Genomic DNA, 13898 nt, shown 5'->3' on the forward strand with positions numbered 1-13898 from the left:
CTAATGTAAATGGAAGTTGATGAACTTTGGCCTTTTACAACAAAGACCTCCTTGCTGGAGGCTCTGTAATCAAAGACATCAACCAACTTCAGGGGAAGGGAAGAAGGAAAGGGAGAGAAAGGGAGGGGAGAGGAAGAGATGTGTTTTCCCACCCAGTTGGTGCCACCACTGGAATAAACCTTGGAGTGTGACCATAGCAGAACATCCTGGTCTGCAGCAATGCACCAGCAGTATCGAAGGAAAAGGACACCTGACCTGACCCATGCAGGGTGAAAGGCCTGACCATTTATGCTATAGTAGGTGACAGGGTGAGTTTCAGGCTGCTCCACATTTTGGCAGAGATTTCACATGGGCATGTATGACAAATAGACTCAAAAGCCAGTCTTCCTCATGATTCCATACTTGGAGTTTAAAACCTCAGGCAGTTACAATAATAGTTCTGTTTCTTTTGTTTGCCAGGCTGTTTGCTCCGCATTCCACTTCATTTAAGAGCAGAGAGAAAAGCTGCTGTAAAATCAATACATCTAAGTCTCCCTCATCTTAAGCGCACATGCACACATACACACACACAGAGCAGCACAAGAATGCCACAGCCATGTCTCTCAGTAACCAACCTTTGTTTTTGCAGCAGTCAAGCAGGACTTGGTGTCCTACCTATACTGCCATAGATGTTCAGTCCTATAGAAGTATCAGGTTTCTGTATTCGAGGTATTTTCGTGTGTGTTCAGGAACAGACTGGTCCATTTTTAAGTAATAGCATTGCACGTTTCAAACAGATGTATAACAACAATAAGTGACACCTGAAAGGTTCTGAAATAAAGGATTTTCACAAGCTTAAAGAGACAGTGATGCACTATCTTTCAGTTGAGTTCAGGGGCCAGTGCAGGAGCATTGTCTGCAAAATACTTTCATATTCCCCAAGTCATAGCTTTGTCTCATTTTCATACCAAGAAATCACAAATCTTCATCTCCATGGGGATAGTGATAGCCCTCACTGTCAGAAATGGGTGTTTTGGCAGCCAAAATTTTCATTGTTTATAATTTCATTTCACTACTTATTAAAGTCAATAATGATGTATTATTCCCTTCGGATACTAATAGTAGATCTGCCACATAATCCCTTATCTTAACTCAAAAAACAGGGACTTTGCAATGCAGTACAGTTCTGATCCAGCAGCTCCCTCCCTTTTGCCTCCCTGCACAGCAAGTTTGCACTGGAAGCCCAACAGTTCAGCTGGGACAGTGATTTCCAAATTTGCCCGTCATGTACCAGCCAATCCACAAAACACATGGCAGGCTGCCGGAAGGCAGTGAGCTTCTGCAGACTGCCTGTGATCCCTGGCCTCTGGACTATTTATCATGGCCTTCAAGACTGCTGTATGGGAGCAGTTGCAACAGGCAGCTTGTCCTGGTCCAGCTGGAAAACTGGAAGGGTTCCCACAGGTCCCGTTTGAGCCACTATATACTGATTTCCCATGGGTGATCCACAGGACGCAGGGTGGGGTTGTGCATCATCCCGCCTGTAATAAAAACCTGTCCAGAGGTGCAGATTGGTGTAGCTACTGAAGAGGTGAAAGCCTTGATGCCTGTTACTTACATGGAGCTAAGAGATCTTGGTGGGAAGTAAAATACCCTGGGGTTTGCCTTTCTCTGCATTAGTTAATGCTTCAGCCTCTTCTACTGTTTTTAATTAAAGAAGCCACAAGAAATGTTTTGGTATTTAGGTAAACACACATTCACACACTGTTTTATCACATAGGATGTAAAACAGACTTCTGAGGGTATGTTAATTAGATTATGTGTGTATAGTTTTGCTTTCATGAAGGCTAAAGACTAGGCCCACTAAAAGTTAGAAAAATGCAAATCTTTGATCAGTAGTTCTTGCACATGCAGATAAATGCAGTACCTCAGAAAAAAGTGCACAAAATACTAGCATAAATCTATTTGGGCTTGTTTAATAAGACAGCATTAGCAGTATATTATCAATATAATAAAAATATTCTACTTCCTTTGTTACTAGAGTAGTTTTATGTCCAGTAAATATTCATAGCTTGCATGAGAAAGCCATTAAATATTGCATATGTTTTCCAGAGATCTGATTCAATTATGACCCAGAAAGCTTGAGTTTGAACTAATTCACTCATTCTTGAAATATGTATCATACTTGGAGTGGTTTTCCCACTGGCAGATGTCACAGATATGCACAATTTATGCATGCCAGCTGTGCATAACTTACCTAGATTACCTTTGTGAGCAAACGGAGTTATCTAACGTGAAAACGCAGGCAGCCTGTAAAAGCAGGCGGTGGGTGAACTTGGGAGGTTCAGCAGCTCAGGTCTGGACAGGTAAGTTCTAAAGTTCAGATGCATCAGTCTAAGCCTTTAAAATCAGTAAAATTGAACTGAAGAGTTTTACAAAAACAGAGTTTCTCCGATTTCTGGCTCATCTGCTTGTGTGTGTATGAAAAATACTGTAACAAACTGGGGTTTGTTTCAGTGTGGCTGTAGCGGCTATGCAGTTGTCACAACATCTCTCAGTGCTTGAGGGAAATAAAGGTAGGAGGACTGGAAGAAATGTATTCATAACAAATAGTTCTCATGACATTTTCAATTTTTAGAAGCAAAAATCTGTTCCATGATTTTATTTTTTTCATGATGTAAATTCTTTTGCATTGAGACAAAGATGAAGGGAAGAAGCAGGTCTTGTCAGAGCTACTTTGATGTAGCGTTGTTTGGTTTTATAATCTTACAAAAATGAGGTTACGTTAATAAGTTTATAGGAAAGGGCTGGATTGAAATCATCTTGACAAATGTGGGTATATATTTACATCTGAGCTGGTCACTCCAGGCCCCATTTGCAGACAGTGGAAAGAATGAGGTATTTTTAATGATGTGATACATCTCTCCCTAGATGTCTAAAATCAGTTGGATGAATCATGCCCTAAAGTTAGATGAGATGAATTCCATTTCAAGTGTTTAACATGGTTCTGGCTTAATAGTTTGAAAGAATTTTTCTAATAGACACAGAAGTGTTCAGCAAAAGTGCAGACACTCACATCCACATTATTTAATCAAGAGCCTAGCAGTCTTGGACCAGTTTCTTATGAAACCAGGGAATTCTAACTTTATGCAACCACTTCAAGCATTTTGTGAATGTTCTGACAAAACATTGTCGTGTGTCATCACTGACTGTGATGATGTGCTATTGATACAGGACTTAACCTTCAGAGGTCATTTGTGTACTCAGCCCCACAGAGCACAAACTGCACACTGCCTCTTAAAGAGTCCTGGGTGCTCTTCAGGATTGCATATCAGGAACCCAATTCCTCTGTGTACAAAACTGCTTTTCACCTTTTCAGGAATGTGTCTACATCCTAGGCCTTAAGTTGGCCTGGCAAGGTAGTCAGGAAAACTGAAGACAAAAGTGCCTGTGCTTGGGACCAAAGATCTGCAGATAAATGTGACTGATCCGATTTCACTATAGTTCAACACTACACGTGTGTAAGGAGAGATGTTTCTCCCTTAGAATATCACTCATTTTAAGGCCTGTGAGCACTCTCATATAAAACATGGGAGAACTGAAGCATGAAGTGAGGGCATGACAGTACAGTCAGGGCAAGAGGGAATTGCTGTCTATCACTTAATGGTCTTAAGGGAAGCTATGATCAGGGAATGGGTGGAAGAGGTCAAATGTCTCAGTTCTAAAACTGTGAGAGAACCTGATTCACTAGGACATGCTGTGTGACACAGTTTTCCAGGAGCACTTCAGCTAACTGAAGCCCATGACTGACCTGTGCAGAAATAAGTTTGTGGTATCTGCACTGATATGTATACAGTAATCATCGCTTACAATACCTGGTCACCAGGCTCCAAATTGCAGCTCATGAGTTGACAGTGTCCCCTCCCCACTAAATTAGTTAATAGATTGTTTAAAATTAACAGTTTGGAGTTTGCTTTTTGTGTTTTCTGGGACACTGGCCTTCAGGAGTCATCTTTCAAACTTTCTTCTGCAAGCAAGAGAAACAGACTCTTTGTTAAGTGTTCATACAGATTCAGGAGAATGGGCCTAGAGAAGAACACCGAGTATCACAAGGTTGAAGTTATAATTCTTGAAGCACCCATTTTCAAAATATATTTGTAGTCCTGTAAGTGATCCTTCTTTGGATGGACAGGAATGAAATGTCTCATTTTGCAAGGGAAAAGTGTTTTCTTCCTTAGTATACTAGTAGGAAGATTGTAATACTTTTACCTTATTTTAGAGAATTAAACGGCAATGATCCGTCACAATCAAGTGGGTCTATTCCACCTTTTTTTGCCATGCACTGATTGATGCTACCTCATGTGTCTCTGTGATACCTGATAGAGAACAGCTTTATTAATACTGTGAGTTTCAAGTGAATGCCATGGATTGCCTGGATTTGCCTGCAGAAGAAGAAAAATATCAATTCAAATCTGTATTTCTTGAATCTCTTATTGGATGGTAAATAGACTGCTCTTTGGAGTGGAAATGCGACATTAGAATAATTGCATTTAAACTCACGCTATCAATCTTTGATGTGGGCAACGTAACCTTGAACAATTTCACAATTTTGCTCCACGTAGTTGTGAAATCAGCCTGAAAATGTGTGTTAGCTTGGGCAAGGCAATAACGCAGATTCTGCACTTACAGCCATGCAGGCAGACATAAAGCATTTCTTCTCCCAAGTCTGAATATTTAAAAGAGTCTGTGACAGCTATGAAATCCTGCTGCAGCAGGATGAATAAAAAGTTGATTTGCTTGTAGTTTACCAAAAGAACTTTTCTTGGTTTGCCAGAATAAGCAGTTCTTTAGTGTATCTATCTCCACAGATGCACTAAATATGTTAGATCCTTTCCATATATTTTTTTGACTGTGGAAGGATAGCTCTGAAGTGCAAATCAGAGTTTGAATCAGCTAAAAAACCTGGCAGAGATGGATAACAAAGTAAGCTGCTGCTTTATTGCTGAATGTCAAAGATACAGGCGTAGGTTAGGGGATGTGAAGATTTGTGAAGCCACATTTGGAAATCTCAGTGTCCCTTTCTGCATTCCGACACTAATGAACGGTGGGACTTTTGTCCAATGACTTATCTGTCAGCTGTGGAGAGGCTCACTTGAATTACAGCCTCAGAAAAGGCTTAAGTGTGTTCAGATCTGTACGGCAGAATGATGCGTATTTGTCACGAGAGTGAATTAAAATAGCTGAAAACAAATAGAAAATACAAGGCAGCCTATAGGATATTTAACCACTTGTTACAATTTCATAAATAATTTTTACTTGCCATTGAATTCCAAAGGATGTTGGGGGGCAAAGCCTGTTTGAAAAAAAAACCACCAAACTGGAGAAGGCATCATATTCTTGGTTAAATTCTGCTGATCTTACATTTAAATAGAATATAGTTCTGCAGTGCAGAATCCTATTAAATGACATTTGTTTCTTGATTCTGTAATGCTCAAAGTGTGACTGCATATTGCAGCTGTTACTCCTGTTAATGCTGCCTACTAAAGTGATTAATAAAGATTGCCATGCATCATTTTCTAAGAGCGCTACAGGCAGTACTGTAAATCGTTTACTGCATAGACCTCTCAAACAAATGTTTGACAAAGGAGGCGAGGATGTTAAAGATTAAATTGACTGTGCTGTACATCAAGCAAGACATTTACAGTCATTGCCATATTTGTAGTCAGCCCATGTCCACTTTGAAACCTAAAGTGGTAATTTTTCTTTTTCCAGAAAATACAGTGCCAGGTGATTTCAGCTATGCTTGCTATGAGCCTGCTTGGCTTGTATGAAAGTGTGAGAGCAATAAGATTCTTTCTTTCATTACTTTCGGAGATATACTCTGTGACAGGTTGATTTCCTCCTTTATAAATTGTAAATAAAATACATATGCTCAAAACATAAAGTAGTTTTGAATATGATAAGGGTCGGTCCTGCAATAAACAAGTACTGCCAATATTCAGAAAGTGGTGGTTAGAAAGGTGCTGACTTTTCATTGTTAAAATCATCACCTGCATGTATTAAGTAAATGAATTTGATAAGCAAAGCGAGAGACACCTGTCCATTCCCAGCAACTGGCATTCACTGCTGAAGCTCTGGCTGCAAATCAACAGAAGCAAGGGCAGGAATGCCTTCTTTCCTGCACTTAAAGGCTACCCTCATAGCAGCTGCACACAGATGTCCAACAAGATGACCCAACATAGACCAAACACAGCAACCAAAAAAAGTCTGACTGTTGTGGAAGTCATCTGTTCCTGAAAGTTCATATATTAAGCTGCAATAGTTGTACTGTTTTTTGCAGATATTTTCAGATTAGGGCACTTAGAACATACTAATTTAGACACTCTGAGAAGTTATATAGAAGTTACAGCCAAACCCTATGGAATGAAAGAAGTTCCTTTGATACCAACAAGCTTCAAAGTAAGCCCTTAACATACTCAGCTTGATAGATGTTTAGAATTTAGGAGGCTTTGAAGAACCTTAATGTAATTGTGCCATGCAAATATTTTAAGCATATTTAAAACTTAGTATTCATCTATCCCTTCAGATTCCTTCCTTCTACTTACAGAAGTTAGCAGTAGTTCTGATTCACCTATTCTTGGGTAAAATTAGATTCCATAGTAATAAAAGATTTCTAGGAAAGAATTGACACTGGCATTCAAAATAATTTTACCCAAATTCTGCTCTTCCCTAAATACAAAAGGACAGGTGGTTTACCTTATTTATAATTATAGACCGCAACTGCCTATTTAGAATATTGAGCTGCTTCTTTCTTCTATTAGGTAATGTCAAGGAATACAGTCAACTTATTCTAGATTTTCCGAATTTGTTCACTTTCATTTCTTAGCATCCAGAGCAAGTCATCCACTTGATTCTTTTTTTTTTTTTTTTCCCTGGATATATGCAATTCCAGACACAGCAGGACTTGTGCAGTCACACACAGAGAAAGGAGGATAGGTTTTGGCAGCCTGGGCAAGATGCACAATAGGATGTGAGACCTCAGAAATATCAGGAGGAACATGGGAACAGGGCAAGTTTGACTAAGCTGTACAGTCAGGCTGGTAGTGTGTGTGTCCTGTGCAGTATGAGGATGAACAGCCCACCTATCATTCTGTAGCTCAGGGATGCCTTTTTCCTGTCTCCTAGGGAACGCTACCTCCTTAAATTTGCTTCTCGTGGGTGTCCTGCAGCAAAAGGAGTACATATCTTCAAGTAATATTTTTTCCTCATATCTCTAAATCCCCCACCCAGGAGGCTTTGTGAGAAAATGAATGGCCCAAGAGCCACAACACCAATTAGAAGACACTTACCGCTCATAACAGTTGTTTTTCGTAGTATGTTGCCATGGGTTTTAGGGCAGCCTTTGAAGAACTGTATCGGTTTTGCTACATACTTATTCAAAGTATGTCTTTTCTGTGAAAATTGGGGTGGGTTTTTGTTATTAAGCCGTTCTTTGCTTGTACTGAAGTGTGAGATCAATAAATGTCTTTCATTGCTCTTGTATTGCTCCAAATCATGCTTTACACTGTGTATCCCTGACAGTATTTTAACTTATTGCAGGAGGACTCTGCCCAGGGTCTAATGATCCCTGTCTGGAAAAACCGTGCCCAGGGGACATGCAATGTGTGGGGTATGAAGCTAACCGGAGACCCTTCATCTGTCAGTGCCCACCAGGGAAGCTTGGCGAATGTTCAGGTGCCTGTTACAGCAGTAAAGGGGGATATACTTGAGCAACAAAATGCTGCCATTATCGTTTTGTCGGTAGAGATGCCACTGAAGTCAACAGAAGATGTACTACTTAACCTTTCTCAGCACTGGCACTCAGTGTATCTGTTTATAAGCTCTGTGCAATACTTGTCTTTATGGGGCTGTATGAAGATAGTGCTCCAGTTTCCATTAGGAAATTCCCACTGACTTGATTGAACCACAGATCAGTAAAACAGGCTGCTGAGAAAACAGGACTTTTCCTAGAGAGTGGTATGCCAGATGTTTTCCTGCCATGGGCAAAGCTCTATAATTAACTCTTCTTCTTACTATTTAGATTGCTGAAATTCCAATCTTTATTAATGAAAACATTATACCACCCCCAAAAGAAAGTTTGAGGATGTTTGTTAGTCCTCTGCAGCTGTGTGGTTCCTGAAATATGGTCAAAAGCCAGTGAAATGGAGCTTTCTGTTGACTTCAGTGAATCCAGGGCTGCATGATAGAGGACATGTGCTATTTCCCTGATGAAAACACAGCAGACACTGAGCTGTATAACTGTGGTCCTGGGCAGTGATTGAAGAGAACTCATTGCAAGGTTTTGGCTGGCATCTGCCCACACCTAACTTCATACCCTTAAGTCAGCTGCCTGATGTAGAGACATGGTTTTTCTGACTCCCTCTGTTATGAGGTGAGAGGGGTGTTAAAGGTGCTGAACACTTGGAGAAACCTCTCTTTTTATAAGTATGGAGAAATAGAACTTTCCTCCATCCCATGAAAAAATATTTCTTAAAAAAGTACAATATGTTTTTGTAGTAGGTGCCAGCTTTCTTCCCCATCACAGTTGGGTTTTATTTATTTCTTCCTAGACGTTTTCATTAGCTCCATAAATTCTGCAATTAACTTAACAGTTGAGGAATTATTTCATGTGTCGCTAAAAGAACGTGTGTCTTTTGAAAATGGTTATTTCAGGCCACACTTCCCTTAGCTTTGCTGGGAATAGCTACATTAAATACCGGGTTTCTGAAAATAGCAAGAAAGAGGAATTCAAGTTGGCTCTCCGTCTGCGAACCCTACAAAGCAATGGAATTATAATGTACACCAGAGCGAATCCCTGTATAATTCTGAAGGTAATTAAAATAACTTTTTTTTTCCACAGTTGTTTTTCTTGATTATGTATATTCTGCTGGCTGTTAATTTGGGGAATGCTGTTCTCATTTCAGCTGCAGATGAGAAAATGAAGTCTAATCTGTTTCATGCTAACAGGGAAAATGAATGGTTTCAACAATGGCAGCTACAACAATCAAAAAAGCAGATTTTTAATGGTACTTTACTTGGAAAATGATCCATTGGGTGCTGTTCATTATAGAAACATGATGTTTGTCTGCATGCAGGAGCCAGTCTGCAGGAGATCTAAGATTTGGCCATTTGTATCATAGAATCGTAGAATCCCAGAATCATAGAATCCCTTTGGTTTGGGTTGTAAGGGACATCTCATTCCAACCTTCTTGCAGTGGGCAGGGACACCCTCTACTAGGCTGTGGTTCACCGACTATATGGTCCACTTAACCATATCTTCAAAATAATGCCTGCTGAGACAGCTGTTCTTCCTCTGTGTCTGTGCCCATGGTTAGAGGATATACCTCACTGTTATCAGACTGCTTAGAACGTGTCTCCTACTGAATGTGATGATTTCCGCACACTGTGAATTAAGATTATTTGTTGAGAGAGGCATGGAGTAGCTGGAGATTGATACCTAATCGATATTTCATTGATAAGCTCTCCATCCATGTTTGTTCTTTGTTGGATTTCTGTGGAATGGCAAGTATCTGCTGGATGGAAAGGGAGCGTGAGGCTCATTCAAGAGCCTGGATATATAGTATTTCTGCAAGAGCCTCTAAGGTACAAAATGAAGACATTGACTTTTGTAACTCAGCCATATCCTATAATTCAGCAGTGGGAGAAATGGCACAGAGCCTTTTGTGTCTGCATTTGCAATCTTCAGAGTTCTTTTGGCTGAACGTTTAAATAATGTTAAAATGGCTAGATGAGTTATTAATGGGCAAGAAATAATTTTATAGCTGTTAGACTGAGATATTTCATGAACAAGAGTATTGTCATTCACTGGGGACTCTGTTGTTCAGATTTGTACAAGACGATTAAGTTGTGCTTTGAGGCACATAGAAATGCACGGTTTGAACTTTTCAGTATACTTTTGTTGTTCAAAAAACGCAAAACAAAACTGGAGGTTTGGTGGCCTTTGAAGTCTTCATCATGGTTGCTTTTAGCATATATCAGTAGGGAAAACTTCAGTTTGGAAAAAATACAAATGGCCCTGCTGGAAGGTGCCACTTGAAAACAATAGGAGTTGATACAGAGGCAGACTGAAATGGAGTTAGAATGATGATAGAATTTATTTTGTTAGAGTTTAGTGTATAAAACTATCATGATTAAGAAGTACTGCAAGTCAGGTCACCAGCTGCTGGGTGGAAAACTCCAGTTGAAGCTGGTAAATTTTGCTGCCAAAAGAGAAAAAAAAAAAACATGCTCTTTGAAAAATACTGTAAGTAAGAGAGGTTCTCATTGCAGTCACTTAGGCTGAGTTTTGAGTTTTGGGGTAGGAATTATGTGTTTTCAGTCAGCGCTCCACACAATCTTAACCATTTTGCCTTGAAAGATACTAGTAGCTAAAAATAATACTTGAAGGAGCAGTGACAAGAGCTGTGGCAGCTCTGCTCCGATCTCCAAGGCCAACCTTCAGCTCATGCTGTTTTGTTTTCTAACTCCAAAGGATTTCCAGCTCTGAACCCATGTCAAGAGGCACTTAGTAGAGAGCTTCAGACTCATGTGTCCAATGAATGAGGTCCAGTGTGGTGAATGGATGCAAAGCCTCCGTTTTCTTGCATGCGTTGAGCAAGGAAGGACACAGGGAATTCCCTCCCTGAGCCTCACACTTAGCTTTTAGTTAGGGCAGGATTTCCTGTTGCAGTGGATATGTCCTCTCCCCAGGTCTGGCCCTTTGCTTCTACTTAAAGAAAAGTAATTCGTTACATTCATCATGCTTTTTTGAAGAAATGGCATCACTTAAAAGGTCAGGAATTGCTAGAGTTTTGTTTGTGAAGGTCATTTAGCAGAAAATTATCAGACTAAGGTCTCATGAAAGTGCTCTATGGCAGATGAATGGCGTTATGCTCAAGAGATGTAGGTGGCCATAGCAGGTCTCTTTAGGGATGGCAGCTGATTCATGAACTGTACTTCAGGTATCCCTAACTCAGATGTTTTCAAGCAAGTTCCACTTAGGCTTTCTAAGCATGTGTTTTCTCATTTGTAAACCAGAAGTAGGGCTTTTTATTTTTTTAACCAGGTACGTATGTTGTGAGATAAGGAGGCACTCGGAATTGAGGCCATTAAGTAGATTACTTAGAGGTCTATAAATGTGAAGTTGTTATCGTTTGAGCATTGCTTTCAATTAAATTAAACATGAGGAGAAGCTTTCCAAATAGAGGATAAAGGATGGGATCCTGTGCTCTTTTGAGCACTCTGGCATGTCTCCAGCAAAGCACTTAATCACTTGCTTAACTTCCCGTATTTGAAGGCAATTGGAACTACTCATATACCTTAATTTTAAGCACATACTTAAGTATCTTCTGGACTAGCAGCAGAGGGCCAAGCATCATCACTGAGCATCAAACAAAGGCAAAGGTGGAAGAAATTTAGACCCACCTATAGAAGGACAGGCAGAAAACACCACCACTATTGGGACATATTGTGGCATTGATTTTTTTTGAAGCAAGTCTCCCATTGCAGTCTATTTAGAAATTAATGCTGCAATATGGTTTTCGGTGTTTTAAGTGACCAGCTTAATTTTGGGAGCTCATACATTTGTGATAACTCCAGGGATGGAAATATTTCATAGTCATAACACGATGTCCTCCTTGGATGAATAATCAATTCCACAGAGCAAACCACTCATCTACTACTTTGCTGAAAGTGTACTAGCTACACTGCAGCAATACAATATAATAAGGGTGTTATTTATTCAGCTGTTTCAAATAAAGCAACTCATCCATCGATTTTGAGAGGTTGGCCATTTTTTTTGTTGCTTGCTCTTGCTTTTAAGACAATTGAAGCAAAATGAGATGCAGGTCAATGGCCTTTTTTTTCTATTTGAAAAGATGAGGTATGTCAAAAAACAGTATCACCATTTCCTTTTTCCTGTGTAGCATCTATCTGGGAAAAGTAAGATTTGACAATTCGAAGCATTACAAAGCTATTGCAGAAGAGAATTCCTTAATTAATTTCATTTCTTTTTCAAGGAATACAGTGGAGATTTTACTTTGATTTAGAGTGAGGTGTCACTGCCCATGGCAGGGGGGTTGAAACTAGATGTACTTAAGGTCATTTCCAACCCTACCTATTCTATGATTATATGATTTTTGAAATGTAGAGGATTAAAAATAGGAAAAGAAAGACTTTCCTATCGAACCAGAAATGTAGCTGTTAAACGGTAAAAAGCATATGTTCCTCCGTCCAGGCAGTTAACATGAAACTTTGCATGGTTTAGTTAAGTGTGTATTATACATTTTAATGCATTACTGCTGCATGGCTTATGCCGGATAAGACTGAAGTTTGGATACGATCCCAGTTATGGCTGGAGTTGAAACGAGTAATATTTTAATTAAATACACCGTTTTACACAAACGAACCTGAAATGTAATTCAGCTAACGAAATATTTCCCCAGATAGATTAGTAGGCAGCATGCTGTATCCATGGTGTGGGACTGCAGATGGACTGTGTGAGCCGAACGTGGTCTCAGAAGGAACATTTCATCATTTTATTACCTGTGTTGATACACAAATATGGATGCTGGCCAAACATCTTAGCCAGGCTAATATTCTAATGTAATTTACAATATGTATTTGGCTCAATTTTTCTCATTGAATGGAAACTGTTGAAATGTAACAGATTGCATCAGCTTTTGGAGCCTTCTGCATTCTTTGTACTTCTCTGCAGGTGAGGAATTTGGTGTCTGTAAGAGCAGACACACTTAGGTATGCATTGACCTCACTGTCCCAGTAGTTACAATGAGAGATAGTGTAGCCCAGAAAGCTTTGAGAGGTGGAAGCTTGGTGGGAATTTTCTGCCCCCCCTAGGATGAAGCAGCATCTCTCTGCTTTCATCTTAGTGCAGAAGGTCTCTGGCTGCATTGGTGAAGGGTTGCAGTTTGATCTCTCTGGTGTGAGATGGAGTGACTCAAGCTCTCTGCTGTGTTGCATCACATAGATGGAAAAAAAAGCAGTGCCTGAACTAGGAGTCCAATGCTACCAGCCCTCAATCAAGCCAGTCATCCCACTGAGTTTACTTTCCAGATAACTGCTGAGTCTGGACAACAGCATTGACCATTCATTGAATTCCCATACTATTTGCTCAAATGTACCTCATTTAGTAAGAGCTTAACTTGATGTTCAGCATTTCTCGGTACCAACGGCCAGGCTATAGTCGAAGAACCCCCTCTGAGGATTGAACAGTGTCCCTGACATCAGAGCAGTTATGAATAATGACGGGAACACCAGGGATTAATCAGGGATCCAAGCTTGAATTCTCCTTGCTTAGGAAAAGAGACATTGCTTTGACCTGTTGAGTGGAGAAACCTTCTTCTCCCTGCCCAGCCAGGCTTGCTCCTAAGGAGGAAGGACAGCAGCCCTTTGCACTACCCTCTCTTTGCCAGCTTTTCCTGCCCTTCCTCTTCCTCCTAGAGGCACGGGGCCATCAGGGGCAAATATTTCCTCCCTGCCCCATTACCTCAAGGCCTGTGACCATCTGATTAATGAAAGTACTTTTATGGTCCCATTGCTAGAGGTATCTGGGCATGTCACAATCTTTAATGTATGTGTCCATAAAGCACTGATTTGAGGTAGGGAAATGACGTTATCCTTCTTTTACTGATGGAGACCCGAAACTAATGACTTGCTTGAGATCTCAAAGGAAGAGTGCTGCAGAGTGTGGATTCCTATGCATATCTATCATACCTTAGGCTAGTACTGTAAGCGTCAGACCATCCTTTCCATCTTTCACTCCATCCTGAGGTGGGGTTCCTAGTGCTTTTTTAATAAAAGGAAGGAAGCAAAGCCTTTCAGACAGTTTGTATTTACTGTGTATTGCAGATCATCTGCTGGTA

The 13898-nt window shown here is 40.2% G+C and overlaps 1 protein-coding gene across 9 annotated transcripts in view; it reads left to right on the forward strand.

Moving 5' to 3' along the window:
• The window catches only part of FAT3 (FAT atypical cadherin 3), a 407707-nt gene that overhangs the window by 366882 nt on the left and 26927 nt on the right, over positions 1-13898 (forward strand). For all 9 annotated transcript variants that reach the window (XM_057422587.1, XM_057422594.1, XM_057422585.1 and 6 more), the window contains 2 exons: positions 7579-7713; positions 8692-8849. In XM_057422587.1, coding sequence (XP_057278570.1) covers positions 7579-7713; positions 8692-8849 — 293 coding nt within the window. The remainder of the gene's footprint in view (positions 1-7578; positions 7714-8691; positions 8850-13898) is intronic.

This window comes from Pezoporus wallicus, unplaced genomic scaffold (genome assembly GCF_028554395.1).
Source record: "Pezoporus wallicus isolate ANWC-B61680 ecotype Strahan unplaced genomic scaffold, APGP_CSIRO_Pwel_v1 contig_8388, whole genome shotgun sequence".
Taxonomy (NCBI): domain Eukaryota; kingdom Metazoa; phylum Chordata; class Aves; order Psittaciformes; family Psittacidae; genus Pezoporus; species Pezoporus wallicus.